The sequence below is a fragment of the Canis aureus genome, chromosome 18 (assembly GCF_053574225.1).
Source record: "Canis aureus isolate CA01 chromosome 18, VMU_Caureus_v.1.0, whole genome shotgun sequence".
Lineage (NCBI taxonomy): Eukaryota > Metazoa > Chordata > Mammalia > Carnivora > Canidae > Canis > Canis aureus.
Genome location: NC_135628.1, coordinates 39,886,014 through 39,908,526, shown reverse-complemented (window position 1 = coordinate 39,908,526; position 22,513 = coordinate 39,886,014). Strand labels below are relative to the sequence as shown.

Sequence of the window (22,513 nt, the reverse complement as noted above, 5' to 3'; positions counted from 1 at the left end):
AGAACTTTCATCATTAACATTACCAACTTTCTCCCCCTCATCTCCTAGATCCAGCCTTTCACCAAGACTGTCCATTTCCCCACTCATATTTATCACCTTATACCTGTAGTATTGCTAACCTTCTTGATAGTTTCTCTATATCCATGTTTGTGCTGTTCCCCCTGGACGCCTAGCCAAATAATCTTTCTAAATGCAGAGATCACATTTCTCTGATCACTCCACTACCTGGATTAAAACTCCCTGTTGCCTCTAAGAATAAAAGTCTATACTACTTAGTGTGGTATTCACAGTGAAAGTGGCAAATTTACTAAAAGTCACCTTGCTAAAGAGCCAACTCAACTACCTGACAAATTACCCAGCACAGAGCAGCTAAATAATATGCACAAAGCCTCAGAGCCCAGTTTTCGGGTGGCCAGAGTTTGAACCCAGGTGGTCTGACCTCTGAGCCCATGTTCATAACCTCCATTCTATGTTCCTTCCTGCAGTGACAATGACATAATAGCAATGAGGAAAATCAGAATGATACATTCTGGACATTTATGTGCAGCATAGCTTCTGCTTTCTGACAGTGTATGTTCTTATAGGGAACAGTGATCATGGCTAGCTCTCAATTTGTGTTTCTTATGCTCAGGGCTGTGCCAACTGCTCTGAAGGCATTATCACATTTTGGCCTAGTGCCTCAGACAAGACAACAGCCTTTAGGATCTCCATTGGGCAGCTGAGGAAATTAAGCCTCGGAGAAGCCAAGCAACTTGCTAAAACTCAGCTAGGATGTGGTAGTGTGGGGATTTAAACTCAAGTCTTTTGGCACTTCAGGGCATATTCTCCTTGACGTTGCCCTTCACAGCAGACTCATGAATCTGAAACCAAGAGAGGTTATAAGTGCCAAATGATAGGGTGCAGATGGCTTGTGCTTTCAGAGGTCAGTGGAGGTCGGGATCTGTCTCTGGAAGTCAGGGATTTAGGCAATTGGAGGGGAGAAGGGTGTATTCTAGGCAGAGTGTCAAACAGATGATGTGAAGAGCCCCATTTTATCCTACTGGGGTATAGGAAAACTGAAGAGGAGTGTAATCCCTCACAACCGGACTCTCATCAGCCACCAAGTGGGCTGGTGTTCTCTCCTCTTGAACCTCCTTTCCTTCATTTTAATTAAGTTTTTCATTTTAATTCCAGTATAGTTAACATACAATGTTATATTACTTTCAGGTGTACACTATAGTGATTCAGCCATTCTGTACATGACTCAGTGCTCATCATGATGAGTGTACTCTTAATCCCCGTCACCGATTTCCCCGCATCCCCCTTCTGGGAATCATCAGTGCGTTCTCTCTAGTTAAGAGTCTGTTTCTTCGGTTTGTCTCTCTCTTTTTTTTCTTTTGCTCGTTTGAAGAGGAGCATAATCCTTCACAACCGGACTGTCATCAGCCACCAAGTGGGCCAGTGTTCTCTCCTCTCGAACCTCCTTTTACATTCAAACAACAGAGCATGCAGTGCATGATCATGCAGAGAGTAATGTAAGCAGGGCTGGCCCAGCCACTTCCCGCCAGTGTGTGGGTGGTCTGTGAGCATTCTCGGGTGTACGCACAGAAATTAGATCCAAGCCTGAGGAAACACTTAGCTCGGCTTGTTCACTTGTTCAGAGTCTGGAAATTACACAGGAACCTTATCTGACACATTTCTCAAAGGCAACTTCTACTGTGTTCCCAAGGCAGTTGATAAAGCTCCCGGAGGAGTTGGGAGGGCCAGCATCTGTGGGGCCGGTCCCAGCCTAGCCACAGTCTCTGATGGCCATATTGACCACGGATGGATTTATTTCCACAAAGGGTTCTGTGTGATGGAGGTTTTTTTTTTTTTTTTTTTTTTTTCTTTTTTTTGCAAGAACTGAAACTGTAAAGGGCAAAAACTCTACCATGGAGAAACCACATTTACTTTTCACCATTTTTGTGTAACCTGCTCATCTACTCTATAGGGAAAGATTTGCAATTCTGAAAAAGCATATTTTATATAGAGCATGAGAAAGAGGAATTGGAGGGACAGCTGGGTGGCTTAGTTAGTAGGGCATGTGACTCTTGATATCCGGGTCATTGAGTTCAAGCCCCACACTGGTCATGGAGACTACTTAAAAAGAAAGAAAAAGAACAAAAGAAAAAGGAATTAGAACCCTCAGCTCCTACATCATAACCTTTTTATGAGGTTCAAAGGACCAGGTTTATATGCTTATGGGATGAAGACTTCTGAATGAATCTAGATTCAATTCAATAATATTGAAATATTGAATATTGAAAATAATATTGAATTTTCAATAATATTGAAAGAAAAAGAGAGGCACAGTTTTGGAGTATAGAAGTGGCATGTATGCCTACGGTGTTTTACCTGAGTGGAACAGAGGGGAGAAAAAGAAATAAACTGTAAGATTTCTGCATATCTTCACTTTGCTCTTCTGGGCTTCTAGAAGAACACTTAAACTTTGCAATGTGTGCCAAATATCCACCAAACATTATTCCCTGGAAGAAACTGGGCCACTTGGGATTATGTCAGCTCTGCCATTCAGTGACTGTAGTTGAACAGTGTGAGTCGATAATACTATCCACATAACACATGACAGCTCTTCCAGACTTTATAAAACCACACTCATGACCTTACACCTACCATATACTGTCCCCTTACATGGAAATTGCATCCTCCAACCTTGCAATCACCCAGCATACAAAGCTGAGTAATCTTTGATAGTTCATTTAATTTCCACATCCAATTAAATTTACAGTAACAAGAAGACTCCTGTAGACACCAATGCAAACCCACTAACGTGGATTTGACCCTGACTTTATGCCATGCCCTCTACTTCTTCCTTATATTAGAGGATGGCTTCCTAATTGATCTTTCTACCTCCAATCTCTATACTGTTGAGTCATTATAAGTACTTTGATCAGATTAATATTTGTAAAGATTACTTATCAACTCTCACTATCACACCTGGCTTCTCTTTGCTTCGCCTTCCTCATTCATAAAATGATAATAATAATAATACCTAGCTCACATGCTTATTGTATTATATGAGTTAATGTATTTATGGCAGTAGGACTTTAAAAATGTCTAGTATGTAAAAAGGTTTCAATAAATGTGACATCATAGTGAAAGCAGTAGTAGCAGTAGTAGTAGTAGTTGCTGAATATAACTTCTGCTATCCCCAGAGTGAAGTCTAAAATCATCAGCCTGTACTTAGTAACCTCTGTGACGATGCTGAGGCATTTCCAGCCCTTTCTTCTTGTTTACAACTTCATATAACCTCCCTCTCAGCCAAATGCTACAAGCTGAAGTCTCCTGAACATGCTGTATACTGCATTTAGTTAAGAAGACTTTACCTCTGGCTAGCATAAGCAAAAAAGGAGATTTATTGGAGAGGCTCTAGCATGCTTAGGGAATCCATGGAAAAGATGAAGAACAGGGACTCAGGAAGAGTACAAGTCTGGGCCACTTGAGGGATCCCACCAACAGGATGCTGTCATAACTTGACTCACTTGCCAGCCCACAAGTTCTGTGTCTCAGTTCAAAATGTGCAATAGGCTGTTCGGAAGATGTGATTTGCTCTGGGTCACGTATCAACCCTGCAGTGAACTAACTGTCCCTGAGAAGTTAGATACCTGTGTATTGAGGTAATCTCCAAAGGTGGGAGAATCACTATGAACTGGACAGATAGCCCAGATGAATCTCCAGCAGTCATATTGGTACCTTTGTCCAATTCCCCACCTCTTCTCTCCCGATAACCTACCCACTGACAAGGCCCAATGCATGTCGCATTTCTTCTTAGAAGTCCTTTCCAGTTTCTTTCCCTGCCACACCCATCCCAACTAAACTGGTTCTCTTCTCCTCTGTACTTTTAAGGAAGCTTGTTAACACTTCCACCTTAGCATGTATCATGTCCTGCCTTTATGTTTGCATTATAGTTATGCATACGTGTGTCTTACCTCCCTCTCCTTCAGGACGAGTTCCTATAGAGCAAAGCAGGTAACTCTTGACACTCTTGTCCCACATTTCACCTGGCACAGCACCTTAAATATGCATAGGAGGCACTGGACACACACCACAGTGGACTGGAAGGGACATGACTTTTGAAGCCAAACAGACTTCAAGTAAGGCTCTCACTTCTTCATTTATTAGCAACATAACTCAGAACAAGTTACTTATCCTGAGACCCTTGGCTTCTTCATCTGTAGAAAGTGGGAAAACCACTTCAACTTTTGCAAGGACCAAATGAGTTAATGTATCACCAAGCTCAGTGTCTGGCACACAGTGGGCACTAAAAACATGTTGGTTTCTTCATCTTTGATAAATGTCAAATTTTACTTCTCTGTAAGAACAAACAGCTTGAGAGAATATCTGGTTATTTTCAGGTAAAATTCTCCTAGGTTAAAGGTTGGATAATCCAACCTGATGAGTAATTATTAACTTCATAACTGTTCATATTCCCTTCAAAAGTCATAATTTTAATATTCAGGATTTAAATAATTGTTCAGAGATTTACTTTTCACTTGAGAATAAGAAAATATGACTAGTCATATTCAAACAAACAATGGAAAAAGACATGAGGAGACTTTGAAATCAGAAAAACTTGCATGAGATAGGAGTTAAATCAGTATCTTTAGGATTTATGATGCCAGTTATAGAAATAATGCCAAAGGCATTTCCCTGGTACTTTACTAAAACTCTCCCTATTTACAAAAGGAGATTTTAAAGCCAAATAATTTCAACTATTTTTTTAATGGAAAAAAGAAAAGCTACAAGTGGGAGCCAACGATGAGACCCAGATGTGAAGCTGTGGGATATTATTCCAGACACATCTGGCTGCTCATTGGCCACTATGGTAGGGGTGTTGATGTTTATAGAGTTGCCTTTCACATGTGACATAGTTAAACTTCAGATGGACAGTCTGGAGACTTCTGTGTTTATCTGGATATTAGTTTCTTTGAATGGGCTTTGAATCAAAGGCCTTTCCTAATGGGCTTTTGATTCAGCCACTGAGGAGCGTTTTCTAATAAAGAATGATTACTTCCCCTGGTGGCCACATACATGTGTCTTGTTGTAGGATTATACTTCCTCTGCATCAACCAGCAAGTTGTAACTCCCTGCAGCTTTCTTAAGTCGAGACTGCTGAATAAATGAATTAAACCACCCAGAAGACTCAGGTTTAATCATTTTCGATAGAAAAAAAAGTTGAGGTTTCATAATTTATAAGGGCCATCTTCTGTTAAATATGTATATAGCATAGCAAAAAAGAAGGAAAAAAATAAGCTATCTATGAGCAAAGAGTGAGATGGTATACTATAATCCTGATGCTATTGTTAATGGGGCTACCTCATGGGAATGCCAGGTAGGAATGGCATTTTCATGAAATGCATTCTAACTCATAAATACTCCCCACAAGATTCCTCCCCAGTTTGTTTAATTAAATACACAGCACAGAGGGTAAGTAGGTATTTCTATTCACTTTAGAGTCATTATTTTACTGGTTGTGGTTCTTGCACTTATGCCTCTAGTTGTTGGCATTATTTGACAATTAAGGATCAAATATAAGGTCTTTCTACTGAGCACAGAGTCACTAAAAAGGACCATTTGTATTTCAGCAGATTTCGACACAAATTGATTATGTGCTAGGAGTTATACTAGATGTAGAAGTTAATTAAAATAAATCCCTACACTCGGAGAGCTTATAGACTAGTAAGACACACAGGTGGGAAAAAAATCATAGCATAATTTGACAAGTGCTTTAATGGAGGAACGCAGATAATGCTAAAGGAACCAATGAGAGGGAAGGAGGGGTGATGGATGGTTAGAATTGTCTGGAGGATTTGATGCCTGAGTTAATGTTAGAAACAACACAAAAGAGGCATTCCAATAAGATTGAGGATTAAACTCCTAGTCACAGAGGCTATACCTGGGAGGCTCAGAACTAGCCCATGAGGCTGGGTTTCGAGTACTAGGTGGGGGGCGGAGGATGGATGGTTGGTAAGAGATTGAGCAGAGGAGCTAGAGAGTGACAGATCCTAAAGGATTCTACATGACTTGGATTTAATATTGAAAGTGAGGATGAGCCATTAAAGTATTTTGAACAGAGGAGTGATGTGGCCATCCGTATGTTTTGTAAAGTTATATTGACAAAGGATAGTGAGTGGAGTAGGTGAGAGGAGGCCCTGGCAAGCCTGCAAGCCAGAAGCCATTCAGGAAGCTCTTGCCTTTATTCAGATAACAAATTAGTTTAGGAGGCCCTCACCTTGAGGATGGAAAGTAAACATACATTTGAAAGGTATTAAGGAAGAAGAACGACACAGTACATGGGGGTGAGAAAGAGAGAGGAATAAAAATGAACGTGGAGTGTCTGATTGGGGCAGGTAGGTGAATGTTAGTGAAATACACTCCAAAAAGGATACACTAGAAGAGCAAGAGATTTTTGTAGAAGGCAACAAACTCATTTTTTTATGCATCGCATCTGATGTGTCTGTAGACAGCTCGGAGATATCTCCAGTATGCAAAAGATCTGCAGCTGAGAAAGATATCAAGCCTAGAGATACAGATTTGAACATTGTCAGCATATTAATGCGTATTAAAGCCTTTGGAATAGATGAGATCACCCAAGGAGAATGTATGGACAGAGACCCAAAAAAGGGCAGAGAAAAGCCCACTGCCCCCACCCTGAAGATAGGTATTAGAAGGAGATCCAATACGGACTAAAAAGAACGATCAGAAAGAGAATCAGGAGAGAAAGGTGTAATGGAAGCCAATATCGGAGAAAGGAGTAGTCCAAATGTCAGATAATGTAGAGAGGTCCAGTAATGTGTCCATATGGTAGATATTGGTGACTATGGCAAGCACACGTGGAACATTGGAAGCAGAAACCAGATTGCAATAGGTTGAAGTAGTAGCTGGTAATAAGTATGCCACAACTTAAAAAGAAAGTGCCATTTAGATTACATAATATAGCGTCTGTGTGTAGGAATAAGGAAGTTTCCTTCGTGTTGTCAACTTGACATAATTCATCCTTGTGATCTCTTCCATCCAGTACCCTGAGCTGATGGTCGCTTCCTACAACAACAACGAGGATGCTCCTCATGAACCAGATGGAGTGGCCTTGGTTTGGAACATGAAGTTTAAGAAAACCACACCAGAATACGTCTTCCACTGTCAGGTAGGAGTCAGCATGGTAAAAATAACTCATGTCTCCTACTAGACCAAATATAGTCCATGCTGTCTTGCATCTGTCTTATGTGGAGAGGAAGAACAAGTTTAAAAATGGAATTGTTGACAATTTTGGAAATTCCCCCACAGTAACCTAATGTTTGGGGAAAGTGGCAACTCTCTCCAAACAGTTAGGAAGCCCATTTGGGGACTGTGTGTCATTTTCTTTCTATTTAAAACAGCCCCCCTGAGGATGAGTTTATAAAGAAGTCGCACTTATGAAGAAATCCTGGTGTACCACTTCCTCTGCCTAGCAGCAACATATGCTTGCCCACCCACATGGACATCCTCAGCGCACTACCATTTCCAGCATCCTCCTCTCTGAGAGAGGGAGTTCAATGGAATTTTGCCAATTTTAAGTTTACGGGTGCCATCTTGCTTCCAGATAATATATTTTCATAGCTGATGTAGGCAGACACTTATCATGAATCTTGAATTGTTGAGAAATATAGATGCCATGTTCAGTTTACGAGGGCAAAGATTATTACAAACGGTTTTGGATATTTTACTCCTCATGTCTCTTGACACATTTGTCTTCTTTTCTATTCAATGTAATACAGGCTGAAATGTGTTTTATACTTGCACACATTCAGCTTTGCTCCGTTGCCATGACTCTGCCTAAATAATAGGCGTCTGCACTGGCCAATACACCAACCTGTTTATTAATGTCCCTGTCCTATGATTATGCATAGGAAAATGCAAAACAAACATTCCAGCTCAAAGTTTTAGTTCCTCAAATACTACAATTCAGAGGTAGAGTGGCAGATTACTCTGTCAATACATCAGTTGAAGAGAGTAGGTAAATCTGTCGATATTTGGAAGCTTAGTGACATTTTTTATCTAAGAGCTGAATAGCATTTTGAACTCAAATATGTTTAGACTTGAGAACATTATCAGATATAATTTGGGGAACAGGAGCTGCTGGAATAAAAGTCCCAGCTTCAACCTGATTGAGTAACCTCTAACTCTGGCCAGATTTTTCTAATTTACTATCTTAAAAACAACAAGAAGTCTAGATCTGCATAGTAAATAACCTTTATTTTTTTGAACCTTTGAAATAAGAACAGTTTTTTCTTTCCTTTTTTTTTAAAGATTATCAAATTTGTCAGTTTGATATGCTCTTTCTGTAAACATAGAAGCACAAAATCCTAATTTTGTTCAGTTTTAAGAGGTTTGCCGAATTACCAGGAAAATATTGAAAGGGCTATGGGATAAGCAGAAGCACATTTTTGAAAAACAGTGCCACCTAAATTATTTTGATATTACAAAAAGCTTATTTTGATTTTTAAAAATTATGAGAGGTAACACATTTTATTATTTTGGTCAATGCACATGTTTAGCATAATTAATTTTTTAAATGATACTATCAGTAGCCTGTGACAATAACAGTTTGGTAATATGCTTAAAATTCACAGCATTGCATAGTAAAGAAATTAGTAGAGCCTGATAATGCTGAGTGAAGAAGCAGACTTCCAAGGTGTTTGGAATTAACTGGAATTTTAAAATTACCTATTTCATCATACAGTGGTTAATACCAGTGTTGATTGAAAGGAGCATCCTCTTTCTTGTCTTGGTATCTTTGGGATCATTTCCTGAAGAATTCACCAACACACATTTAATTTCATTATTAGTTTCTCCCTTAAATGATCCAGTGTATGTATGTTGGGAGAAAATTAACTTCTGATAAAAAAAAAAGAAAGAAAGAGAGAAAAGGAAGGAAGAAAGAAAAGTCAGAAGTATTCTCAATATCTGACCAAAGATGCTGACTAAAGTATCTCTGTATTCCTTAAATCCCTACTATTATCTTCACTTCTTCTGGAGATTAGAGGCAGGTAGGGGTTCTAAATTTTGCTCAGCATTCTCCCTGTGAGAAAAGTGAGGATTCTAATACTTTTAAACTTTGGGGTTGATTAAATAACATGTGTAAAACATGTGAACACTGATATTCTAGGCATCAAAGAAAAGCTACAGAATTTAACCACATGCTTAAAGATATTGAGAATCATGATTGTGCTACTCAGATAGAAATGATAAGCAGTTCATATAAATGACCCTTCATATTCATAAAAGACACATTTACAAAATCTTATGAAAACCTAAATCCTGGGGATCCCTGGGTGGCGCAGCGGTTTGGCGCCTGCCTTTGGCCCAGGGCGCGATCCTGGAGACCCAGGATCGAATCCCACGTCGGGCTCCCGGTGCATGGAGCCTGCTTCTCCTTCTGCCTGTGTCTCTGCCTCTCTGTCTCTCTCTGTGTGACTATCATGAATAAATAAATAAAATCTTTAAAAAAAAAAAAAAAGAAAAGAAAACCTAAATCCTGAATATATTTCAGTGCTTATTTTCTGTTATCAAATTATTTATCTTAAACTGACCTAAGTATAGGGGGTAGAATGTATCACCAGCTTCAGAAAGGTGAAAGGGAAAGAGCTTTGATTCCTCTCCCAAGAAAAGGGAAAAGGAAGAAATGAGCAGAGCAGAAGTCATTATAAAGCCCTTCTGAGGATCCCTGGTATATTAGACATCTCTAGAGAAACAGAATCAATAGGATATAGATAGAGAGGTATAGAGACAGAGACAGAGGTTTAGGATTGGTACTTCAGGAAACTGGCCTTTGCTCTGAAGGCCTTAAACTGATTGGATGAGGCCCACCTGCTTAATAGAGGATAATCTACTTTACTCAAAGTCTACTGGTTTAAATGTAAATTACATTTAAAAAATACGTTCATACCCACATTAGACTTGTATTTGACCAAAACCCCAGGTACCATAGCCTAGCCAAGTTGACACATAAAATTAACCATCATACCTGAATTTTACCTCATAGCAATCTAAGAAACCAGTATCTTTCATAACTCCTGAAGTCTTAGTAATTCCTTATTACTTTGGGCTAATAAGCAAATATACCTAGAAAGATCAACTTAGAAAGTATTAGATTTGAGTGAATGGGAGCTTTCATGAGAGATGAGAAAAAAATAGTAATTTGAGGACATGGAGAATATGTCTGTGACCTTGAATTTATGGGGGAAAAAAAAGATACTGGGATACCAGAATGGCTCAGTCGGTTACGTGTCTTCCTTCGGCTCAGCTCATGATTCAGGGTTCTGGGATCGAGACCTGCATCAGGGTTCCTGCTCACCCAGGAGTCTGCTTCTCCCTCTCCCTCTGCCTCTCCCCATTCCTCATGCTTTCTCTCTCACTCTCTCTCAAAAAAATAAATAAAATCTTTTTTTAAAAAGATATTAACATGTATTGAGAATCTACTCTACATTCATTGTCATAAATCCCTGTTACTCCTCAGATGAGAGCCTGCAGCTCAGAGAAGCCGTGAAACTAGGGAAGGTTAGCAAAGCCAAGTTTGAAGCCAGCTCTTTTTCACTTCAAAGCGCATGTATTTCCTCATACCACATTAATAGGACATTCAGCCAGGTAATATCTCTAGGTATACGGCATGGAGGACAGAAATGGAACAGAACTCTGTTCTCCATCTTAATTGATTACTGCAATCACCTGCCCAGCTTTAAGAACTACTGATGCCTGCATCTCAGGAACAGAGATTCTGATTTCATTAGTCTGGGGTCCAGCCTGGTCATTTTTAAAAGCTCCCAGGTCGGGAAGCCTAGGTGGCGCAGTCGGTTGAGCATCTGACTCTTGGTTTTGGCTCAGGCATGACCTCAGTGTCATGAGATTGAGTCCCCTGTTGGGCCTTGCACTCAATGCAGAGTCTGTTTAAGACTCACTCTCCCTCTCTGCTCCTCCTCTCCCCTCCCCTGCCCCTGCTGCACCCGCACTCTCTTGAATAAACAAATAAGTCTTATAAAAAAAAAAAAAAGTAAAAGTTATCAGGTCATTTGAATATGCAATAATTGTTGGAAACTACCAGGATGTAGAGGAGAGATGAAGAAAGGGGATGATAATGTTACAAAACTGAATAGTTTTTTTATTTGGAAGTGTGTGACTTTTCTTCTTGCCCCGCATGTCCCTTTTCCTCTTTGGTCCAAGCTGGGGTTCTCTTTCTTGCCCTTTATTACTCTGATGGTAATCTCCTACCTGACTCAAACTGAGAAGTTTCCTAACCAACTCTCCCACCCCTCCCCACTTCCCCACCGCCACCCCCAGACACGCACTTGCCTTCTCAGCTCGCTCACTGCTAGGATCTGCCTCCTTGGCGAGTGATCAGAAGATCCAGAGTTATTTTGCCAGGAAAGGGCTCAAGACCACATTGAACACAACGTAGGGAGAACGTGAATTAGAAGTACCATTTCTTTTGGGATAGTGATACACCTTCTATAGTGGATATCCATGGAGTTAGGATAAAAACCAGGTTATATAAATGGCTCCCAAAAGAAAACCTAAGTGTTGTAATACTGAGTGTGTGGGCTAGCGGGAGACTAAACCAAGGGTTACTTGGGTAGCCAGAGAAGTCATAGATGAGTTAATGGATGGCCATTGGAGATAAGGGCAGTTTGGTGACTGACTATGCACTGAACTCAAATAATTATAGGGATAATCACATTTGTCTGTATTTTATATTTTAACAGCACTTCTCCCTTCATTATTTCATCAATCTCACAACAGGGAAGTGGCAAAAATGTTATTCTCTTTGTTGTACCTGAAGCTTTCCATGGTTTCTGAGCAGTAGAACCAATCCTGGAACTGAGGCTTGTTCTACCAGCTACATCATGCCATTGGCCAGGTCACATTCCACTGTGATGGGGCAATGTGGGGCTTGAGAGCAAAGGCTGTGCTGTACATTCAAGGTGTATTTTTGGCAGCCTGTCATTTTATGACGTTGGTTAGATGGTCCTAGAATTGGCTCTCCTTACCATCTTCTAAACCTAAAGGGGAATTTGGAGAGCCCACAGAATTATAATACATGTAAAATAAAACCAAAACCCCTACTTATAGACCTATCGCTTATCTTCTGTATCCTTTCTGATCTTTGGTAAAGTTTATTTACTACAACCGGTCCCTTTTAGACGCTGTCTCACTGAAATCAGATAGTTTGAGTGTGCTTCCATCGTTCTCCTGTGTTGTTTCAATAATTTCAAAATTAGACAGTTTGCTTAGTAGGAAGGAGCATGGATAGGGAGAAGCCATGGGTGCCTTATGATGATTATACTGGTATCATTTTAGAATATTGCATTAGTTATCCATTTCTTGCTGATCTTTGTGGATTGTTCATATTTTTTGAAACAGCATAATTGCAAACAAATCCAATGGCTCAGAAAAATATCATTTCAGACACTAGAAAGCAAATGCACAAGACACAGACATCAGTTCAGTGTTCTTTTCCAAAGACTGACAGGCTTTTAGCCGAATCATAAAAAGGTTGCAGTATAAAGGCTCGTTTCTCCCCGTTAAGAATAGCAAGGCCAAATACCCTTTACTTCCATAGGCAGTTTCATGTCTTTGCTAAACTGAATTTTTAGTGTGGGCTCTGGTCCTGCATTTTCTATTTTCATTTCTGTAAGAGCTGTCCATACTTGGAAAACATCAGTGGACTGTGCATAGAAATCAGCCAGTCAGCCCCACCACACAGTCTGGCAGGGCTCCTGCCATCTTCTGTAGTGGCCTCCACACACTGTCATTAGATTATGCGTTCTGACCACCCTGCATTGCTTACCCTGGTGTGGTCTTTCTCTTTCAAATGGAATGAATAGAATCAGAAATATAGATCTTAGAATTATCTGCATTGAGGTAAGTGGAAAAGCTATATTTAGAGGCTTGGCTTGGTCAGAGGTTTTTATTTTTACTTTTATTTTTTCCTGATTCGGTTTCTTTGTTCTTAACATTTTCTTTTTAAAGATTTGACAATGACCTGAAACTGACAAAGACCTGAAACCCTCCTTATTTCAGAGGGAAAGCAAAATGTGGAATGATACTAATTTCATTTTTATCTGTGTCTAAAATCCTCAGTTAACTTTCTTCCTATATATGGTTTTGCTTCTCATTAAGATTTTATAAAGGGTACAGGTAAGATTGCAACTCATGGCTTTCACCATCTAGTGTTTGGTTCTGGGTGAGGTTCCCTATTGACTTGAAGAGAGTTGCCCCATGAAGAGTGATGGTCCCACAGGAGGGAATGTGGGCTGGGGTTAGGAGGGGGACGAGAACCTCTGCTTCTAGCTGACCACACTGCTGAGTCACCTGGGGGAGTTGTTGAGGCTTTGTTGTCATGTTGTGGAAAAGAGACTTCCTGCCATCTCTGTGGAACTATGAGGTTTATTGCAATGAACTTGATTTCTTCTCCCATCAATTTTTGTTCCCCCCCGCCAATACACAGCACTGATTGTGGTCCATAATCGAAATCAACAAAACAGCTATGGACACAAAGATATAAATGAATTTAAATGCACTTTCCAAGGAGTATTATGACCAGAGAAGTGTTAGAGTTTGACTTAGGAATTTTTATTTTACTTAAAGGAAGGATAACTTTTGGGCAGCCCGGGTGGCTCAACGGTTTAGCACCGCCTTCAGCCCAGGGTGTGATCCTGGAGACCCGGGATTGAGTCCCACGTCAGGCTTCCTGCGTGAAGCCTGCTTCTCCCTCTGCCTGTGTCTCTGCCTCTCTCTGTGTGTTTCTCATAAATAAATAAATAAAATCTTTAAAAAAAAAAAAAAGGAAGGATAACTTTCATATGGCCTGGCTGATAAAAAGAAAAAAGAAAAAGTATTTTTTAGGTTTTTCTCTTGAATACAGCAAGGAGTGGTTATTCAGTAGAAGTCAATAAGAGGAGGCAATTATGAAAATAATAACAGGAAACCTCATTAAAATAGTCAGGAGCTTTCAGCAGGGGGAGCTCTAATGCCCTACTGCTCCCAGTCAGTTGCCAACCCAACAGGAAGAGGCCCACTTGACCTTGCACATGGATACTGCACTACTACTCCAGCTGGAGGAAGAAGCACTTAACTCATTCCCCCACAGGTAACAGCTCAGCCAATGAAAAGCCACCATACTTGGAACTCCCAACTTACTCCAGTAGACTTGATAACAGCCTTCCCGACTTACCCCTTATCTCCTTAAAAAACCTGCCTCTCCTTTTCCTCTCTACTTGCTTGTAGTTTTGCTACAGCTTGTTTGTCTTGGATTGCAATTCTCTTTTATTCCCGAATAAACCCAAATTTTGCTGATAAAGTCACTGGCAGCTTTTACTTTTAAGGTAAATAGGATGAAAGAATATAAAGTTCTTTGACAACCAGAGCTACATATTCAAAATGAGTTCCTGGGATGACCCAAAGTCCAAGCAATGAATAGGTGCCTAGTAATTAGAGAACAAAGTCCATGGACAAAGAACATGCTAACTAATGTGAATAAAACCCAGTTTCCATTGCGATGATGGACTGGAGAAACCCAGAAAAGGACACCTGAACCATTGTTGTATAGACTGTGATACACTTTTCAAAGTATATAATTATGGAAAAACCGAGGAATACATATGATGTAAGTGTGAATTTCAGCTCTTACGTAAAAGATACAGAATATATTATATAGATTGGATGAGGAACAGTAGCATAGCAGCTACTTTATGCCTTTACAAAAAAGCATAGGGAATTTACATGTACATTCTGAAATGAAACACGGACATTCAGAAATACTTCTTTTATGCCAACTGAGTATGATTGGTCCAATGATTGAGGCTTGAGCTAGACACTGATTCTTATTTAGTCAAACAGCAGGAGCTTCTTTTACTCTTTGGGCCTAGGAAGCTGGGAGCAGAGAAAATGCCTACCGCTTCTCATTCTTCATATGCCCTCTTTCTGAAATCTGCTCAAAAAAAAAATAGCACAAGCAGAATTGATCATTGGGATTCATCTAGGGAAATTAGAATTATCAGCAGGGTTATAACAGATGGATTGTGTCACAGACAATTTGTTGTCTGAAAATAGCAATGCATGGGACTGTATACCTTACAAGGAACCAAGTGACCTATTTGATGCAGAGGACATAATGAGAATACACCTTAGAACAAATCATTTTTTAATTGTTTTGTCTTACCATCTCATATTGCAAGTGATCGAGCTGAAGTTTAATATTATTACAAAACCTGAGACTTACCAATGTTTGCTCTGCCCCAGAATTGTGCACATATGACTGAAGGCACAGGACCCCAACAGTGAAGATTTTACTTGATTCCCTAAATGCCTGTCCTTCCTTCCCCATCCCCTGTACTAAAACTGTCCTAACTGGGCTTTCTCCAGTTGTACTTCATCAGAGAATTGCCCCAGGAATTACTAATGCTGTGCAATGAGGGCCAGATGGCAATATGAGCAGCTTTTCTAGCCTGTCCCTCCCCCTGTCCTCACCACTCTACCATCCAGCCATTCACTGAGATCAGAGAAGCCTCGGTCTCAGGAATGGGTTTCTACTTTCTTCTTAGAATTATTGCCAGGACAAAAGAGATTATATAGGTGTATCAGTCTCCTGAGGCTGCCACTAAAAAATGCTGTGGACTGTGTGGCTTAAACAACCAAAAATAACTTTCCTACCATTCTGGACACTGGTAGGTCCAGGATCAAAGTGCCAGCCATTTTGGTTTCTGGTAAGGACTCTCTTCCTGGCTTATAGACACCTGCCTTCTGGATATGTCCTCATTTGGCAGAGAGAAGGAAAAAGAAAGCAAGCTCTTTGGTGTCTTGTAGCATGTGAGGACCTACTCTCATGACCTTATCTGAAGTGGATTACTTCACAATGGCCCCATCTCCAAATAAAAGCATATTGAGTGGTAGGGCTGTAAAACACGAATTTGGCGGGGTGGGGTGGGGGGGAATCTGCATGTTTTTAGAGCTTGGAGTTGAGGCTGTTGGCTGGCTGATGAACTCACAAGTGTAGGTAGTGTGCTATATGAGTGGCACGCCTTTCACTAACACAAGAATCTCTGATCCAATGAGTGGAGTTTGATAGTAGTTCTTGCTACAATTGGAATAAAATGTGGGGGATACAATTCAGTGTACAACACAGGAGAGCTGAACCTACTCTGTAGACTCTGGAGCAAGAGTAAGGCAGATGGGGTTGATACATGTTTTACTTTCATCCAAGACTGGATTAACATGCCTGTTGAGAGTTGTCCCTCCTAAAGACATATGATTCAGGGCCCCTGTGCATGGGGCTTCCATTCTCTGGAATGGAACATCTTAATATAGGTAGAACCAGGAGTTCTAAAAAGGGAGAAAAAAGGAGTCTTAGAAAGGCAACCCTCTCCCTCAGTTATAGATATGGAGGACCCATTCCAGGAAGGGAAACAGTGAACAGTGGAAATGTGAGTATAGTATTCAGGCCATGTTAGCATCCATCCACTGAGAGTGTTCTAGATTGCTACTACCTCTGAGAGGCTGCTTATACATTTACTTGGCATCTTTATATTCTAAGCACAAGACCCACTTGTGGACTTCAGACCAGCTACTTCTTAAAAATAGACCCTATTAAAAAAAAATCCTATTTTCCCCTCTACAAACCTGACCAAAACCTCTCGATTTATATATGTCTTTAAGTTGCCTAATATTGTTGAACGAAAGAGGTTGTTTGAACATACTGTGTTATTAATAAATTACAGAGATGTTCATATTCCTCAATTGTCACATTAGCATTTTAATTCATTTCAGATAGTGGCTCTCCGCAAAAAGCTATCTTTTCCATTTTTGTGATTAATTCTTGAAATTCCTTGAAGGCATTATTATTGAGGAGACTTTGTGGAGGTAGAACCACCATCCTGACTTCTGGGGGAAGTTTTTTAACCTTTGTTGTAACAAGTAGTCTATACTTTGTGTTTATCATGCTTATATTTGGTTTATAATTTTAAAATGGTACATTCATTATTAGCCAAAGAATTAAAGTGTGTTGCTTTTCTTAAGCAAAAAACTTAGCTTAACCAAGTTTGAATTGTGATCTCTGCATAAATATATTGAGCTCATATCTTACCTGCCACAAATCATTGTTGCTATAAGCATTTTATATCTACACTTTTTTGTTGTGGTCTCTAAAGCTGACATGTCTTCTCCTAATGGCTTGTTTAAAAAAATATTTCCATCATCTATGTCCAGTAAGGTGGGTTATTCAGAAATACTTCTCTGCTTCTTTATAACTTGGTTTGTCATTATGCTGAGTAGGTAAAATTAAATTTATTCCTTATATACAATGACAAACTTTTATTTCTTTAAAGTAAGTTTTAAAAAATAAAATAAGTTTATTATAAATATGGTCCAATGAAAAGAGAAAGGGACAGGAGCAAAAATTGTATACAAGTGCCCATACTCGTATAAATATATACACACACACCCAAGATCTAAAATCCTAGTCAAAAGCTATATTTCATAAAAGAGAATTATAGTAATGTTGATGGTTTGCCAAAACCTCAAGCAGTGACAAAATCCACAGAGTGTCCTGAAAAGGATGCCTTTGCAAAACCATGCCTCTCCAGATGGTTTAGATTAGAGATGTTTAAAAACACATGGCAGCATTAGTTTGGTTTAGAATTCATAGTTAATTCAGTAGATAAAATAATGCAAATTCGAAACCCTAGCCTGTATATCAGAAAAATCATCAAATCTTATGATTGCTCTTAGGGGAGGTTGGTATGTGATGTGTTGATTTTTAAATGATCTAATTGAAATAATAAAATTAAGCAAGAAAGGGTAAAAAAAAAAGTTTGAAAATACAAGAGTATAAGTAAAAACTTTCTTTTCTGCAGAATATTTATTCCTTTGAGCTGTCATATCCAATCAATTTGTATGGGATTCGACAGCCAATTGTCATTTCCTGAGATAAACTATGTAAAGAGGTTATGTTACAGAGACAGCATGAAAAAATGGAAAAAATAATTCCAGAACATGAAGCAGAGAGAGGCCAAAATGTCCCACAGAGTACTGCCTGGGTCTGCTCACCTTGCTAAGAACAGCAGATAGGCGGCTTACGCATGAGTGTTCCCTTTGACTTCTTCAGCTTTTCCCCCTGCATGTACTGTTTCTTAAAGAGAGTGATCTTGGTTTACATTTTAGTAAATTATTTTGCCTTATGTGTGGTTTTTAATCTTGGTGGGGGCTTTGTGTGGACAGTGATGTTATACGCTGTGTTCTCCTGTACAAGATGTGGAACAGTTACCCTAGGGCCCCAAAAGGTTCCATCACTAAAAGCCTGGCTCCCCCGTCCCTTTCCTTGTGTTTAAAATCAAAAGTATCCCGCCCTCTGATCCCACAATGGGACAGCTGGTAAACAAATCCTGGAAGAGAACTTTTGTATGAGAACACTATTAATTTAATAATGTATATTATCATGTGTGGTACCTGCCACACAAATAAAAGCATTCAGCTGTGTGAAAATTGCCACAAGAAAAATGTTTGTGTAAGAGCTCAAAGCCTTTCAGCAAATACGAGACAAAGGTTCTACGAAAATAGAATCAGAAGGTTTCAAGCAACAATTGATGGGCTTCAAAGGGCTTGACTCTCAAAGTGGCACAATATTTAGTTCCCCTAGGAAGAAACACATTTTGAGCATTTTCTAAGTATAAAAACTAGAATCGTGACTCTTAATGCCTGGAAAGAGCTCCGCAGTCAAAGCAAATGTACTCCATCAGTAGCACACCTGCACATGCGTACACATACATACACACAGAAATGCTGGAGAGGGCATACCCTGTGCACGGACTTTGTGTGGATTCATGGAGATTTCCATCATAAATTTAATTGAATTTCATCTGAGGAACAGAGACACTTCATTGGCCAGTCTTTTTTTTTTTTTTTTTTTTTTTAATTTTTATTTATTTATGATAGGCACACAGTGAGAGAGAGAGAGAGGCAGAGACACAGGCAGAGGGAGAAGCAGGCTCCATGCACCGGGAGCCCGACGTGGGATTCGATCCCGGGTCTCCAGGATCGCGCCCCAGGCCAAAGGCAGGCGCCAAACCGCTGCGCCACCCAGGGATCCCGGTTGGCCAGTCTTTTTTTTTTTTTTCCCCCATTGGCCAGTCTTAACTACTAATCCATAGCTCTGCATCCATACCCATTTAATATTTGTAACCAGAGATTATTTTTTTATTTCATCTTCTAATCATTTTTCAATGACAGCATATCCCCAGCTAAGTCAAATGACCATTTTAAGATAATTTAGCTGTGTCCTACTCTACAGGGAGTAGAAAGAGATTTTTTGCTTTCCCTTTTATTTGTGTGTGTGTGTGTGTGTGTGTGTGTGTGTGTGTGTATAAATTGTTTCTCATCTATGAGTTACTACTTCCGTTAAACCTCTTAATATATAAATAAACTTGTAGAATCTCAGGGTTTGGAGGAAACTTCATGGTTTTCTGGGTCAACCACCTATTCAATTCCTGAATTCTCTTGAATTCGTCTCCTTTCTGTCTTCCCCTGTCATCATCTTGCCTTGCTTGAACTTTGTTCCTGCTCCTGTCCCAGAGCAAACCATCCCATCATCTCTGGCCAGTTCTGCAGTTTCCCAGTGTGCCTGCAGCAGAATGGCATTTCATCCTAAAAGATTATACATCACAGACAGAGGCAAAGTCACCTTGGAATATCAAGGGGAACAAACAGTCTCTTTAGCAAGGCAGCTGGCTTTGGGTTGCCATGGGAGTGGGAATGAGCACATGAGTACAATACTGTCTGCCCCTCCCACCTTCTTCATGCATCTCAGCATCTTTGTCTTCACCTGGCTTTCTTTGACATCATTCCATTAAAGGTGCAACAGCTAGTGTCAACCTATTGCCACTAAAATTGATGAAAAGGCTTCACTTTGGGGAAAAGTGTTCAGTAGAAGGAAAGTTCTACCTGTGGTCTACTGACTCCCTCCCTCCCGTTCTCCCAAGCCACACTTCTGATCATGCTGTTTCTCTGTTTCATATCTTCTTGAATATGTTTGCTCAAATTTTGAGGACTTGCTCTATTTTGGAACTGGGTTTCACTGGATTTTCCCATCTTTATACTGAAGCTATATAGCTTCTCAGGACATCTGAGTCAAGTTCTAAAGAACATCACAGATTCAGACAACAACGAGAAAGAAAGCCAGTCTTTAATCAAATATGGCTCACTAGAGGAGACCTTGAAAACTAAATGAATTTTTTTTGGGAAGTGAATAATCACATCCTCCAAACTATTTTTTGTATAAATAGGAATTTTCATATATCAGGTTCTCTACTGATTTGGGACATCATTACAGAAAGATGAAAATATATTTGCACCAAGACTATGGGATAACCTGAACTGGTAATCAAATGTCAGGGGCTTGATTGTTTTAATGAAGACTTAAAAAGGTTTTGTTGTTTGTACATTATGCTTCATAAATGGACATTTGTGAAATGCTTGAGGACATTTGCTCCCCAACACTATTCTTTTAGTTAGAAAGTACTACTTTTGAGTCAACATAAAGGGAGACCAGGTATCCTTCATTATTCTGTCATAATTTCACAGCTGGTTAGGTAGTTCCTGTGTCCTAGGAATAATATCAAAACAAATGGGAAAAAGGGGTCTTGAATTTTTTTGGACCTATTTTATTGGAAAACCAAATTAAAAATATTTCCCTCAAAATCCTTATGGATTCCTTAATGTCCATATCACGGATCCTTATCCCAAGAGATCCAAGACTGTGGAATCTCGCCAATCAGTATAGTGCATTCAAGTCAGAGATATATGAATTACTGCTTTCAACCTCAAAACTCCTCTGAAGCGAGGAAGGATACATCTGAGCAGATACATTGCTATTCTGCATAGTTGGTACTGACACCCTGTAATGAGCATCAGTGTGACTGGTTCTCATCAATAATATTTGAGCACAAAATTTTGGGACAGCAGAGAATGGCACAGTGTGATACACTGGGAAGATTGGAAGTGTAGAAATAGGGTAAGGCTCTTCATTTTTACCCACACAGTACAATTTGCCATATCCTCAGGGTCGTGGCAGGTTAGCCCAAAGAGAAGTACTCTGAGCATCAGTACAGCCCATTTCTCAAAAGACCCAATGGATTTTGGTTACCTGGTTTACATGAAACAGGGTCAGAATGCTGATGACTTGGGAAACAGCAATATCAGTTAAAACAAAGTTCAGTATAAATGCTAGGACTGAATATTCAAATGTTTATGTGCCCAAAGCTTGATTACTTGGAGCTGGAATTCTGTTCCTTCTCTCTGGCTCTGAACCCAAGGGGCCACAGTCCATTTCAGTAGTTCAGCTAGTTCGGCTACCACCTGTGTTCCAACAGCGAAGCCAGACCAAGAGGACAGGAAGCTTGCCGGGCTGCCCAGAGCCATGTTCACTCAAGCCGCTCAATTTATTATTCCACTAGGGAATGCTCTGCCCTTGAACACTGCTCCGAGGAGGGTGGGATGGCAGGCAGCAGGTATGCCATGAACAACAAACCCATATTCTTAACATATGTTTAATTTGAGTAACTCTCCTCCTTTAAAATACCTCTTGATTTTAAATCCACATCCTGATTTGCCCACTCTTGTTACCATTTTCTGCTGCCTGTTCTGAATTAATCCTTTGAGGTGGTCATTCCCCGGAAAGAAAAAAGGAAAATGAGAAGAGAGATGCAAAGTTGGGAATGTGAATGAAAGAGAATGGGAGAAAGCAGAGGGAAGGGGATCATTAAGTAAGTCTGTTTTCATGAGCTAGGTTTTCTTTGAGCTGTGGGAGATGGGAGAGGTAGAAGAAGAAGAAGAAATTCAAGGAAGAGGCCCTCGAAAGGTTATCCATTAATATCTGTGCTGAAGAATGGAAATCATTTTTGCAATAGAGCTCAATTTACCAAGATTATTTTGATTCTCCATCGTACTTCATCTCAAAGAATTGATATAATCTAAAAGTGGTTAAAATTATTAAAATAGTTTCCATAGTAGAAAATTAAATGATTTTACTAACTGTCAAAGTCAGTGTTTAAACTGAGATCATTTGAATTATATTTTATATAGTGATCATGTCACTGGGATGTCTAAACATTCTTTGCAAAAGTAATAATCCCTGATTCTGATTTTTCATCGACAGAAAACTGAGTAAAGGTTAGAAATATTAGCCAGCAGTTGCTTTTATTTGTAAAACCTACAGAGAAGACGAGTTTTCTTGAGGAATTCTGAGTTAAAATATATTCTTCACCTTGGAACTATTAATCCTTAGGAGATTTTCTACATGTTTCTTAGAAATATTTTCAGCTCACAGGATTACAAAACAGCTCCAAATGCTTGATTTAGAATATATTTAAAAGGGAAATAGCAATACCTTATGCTATTAGATATATTCTAGAAAAGCAAAATATTATATTGCTTGATGTCATCAAATTCATTTTCT

General features: G+C 39.6%; 1 protein-coding gene and 1 non-coding gene across 11 annotated transcripts in view; both read left to right on the top strand.

The window, feature by feature from the left end:
- DYNC1I1 (dynein cytoplasmic 1 intermediate chain 1) overlaps positions 1 to 22,513 on the top strand; it is a 438,502-nt gene that overhangs the window by 326,718 nt on the left and 89,271 nt on the right. For all 10 annotated transcript variants that reach the window (XM_077856834.1, XM_077856843.1, XM_077856842.1 and 7 more), the window contains one exon: positions 7,055 to 7,180. In XM_077856834.1, coding sequence (XP_077712960.1) covers positions 7,055 to 7,180 — 126 coding nt within the window. The remainder of the gene's footprint in view (positions 1 to 7,054; positions 7,181 to 22,513) is intronic.
- On the top strand, positions 16,002 to 16,152 carry LOC144289284 (small nucleolar RNA SNORA62/SNORA6 family). Its single transcript, XR_013357257.1, has one exon. It is a non-coding gene; the product is annotated as a small nucleolar RNA SNORA62/SNORA6 family (small nucleolar RNA).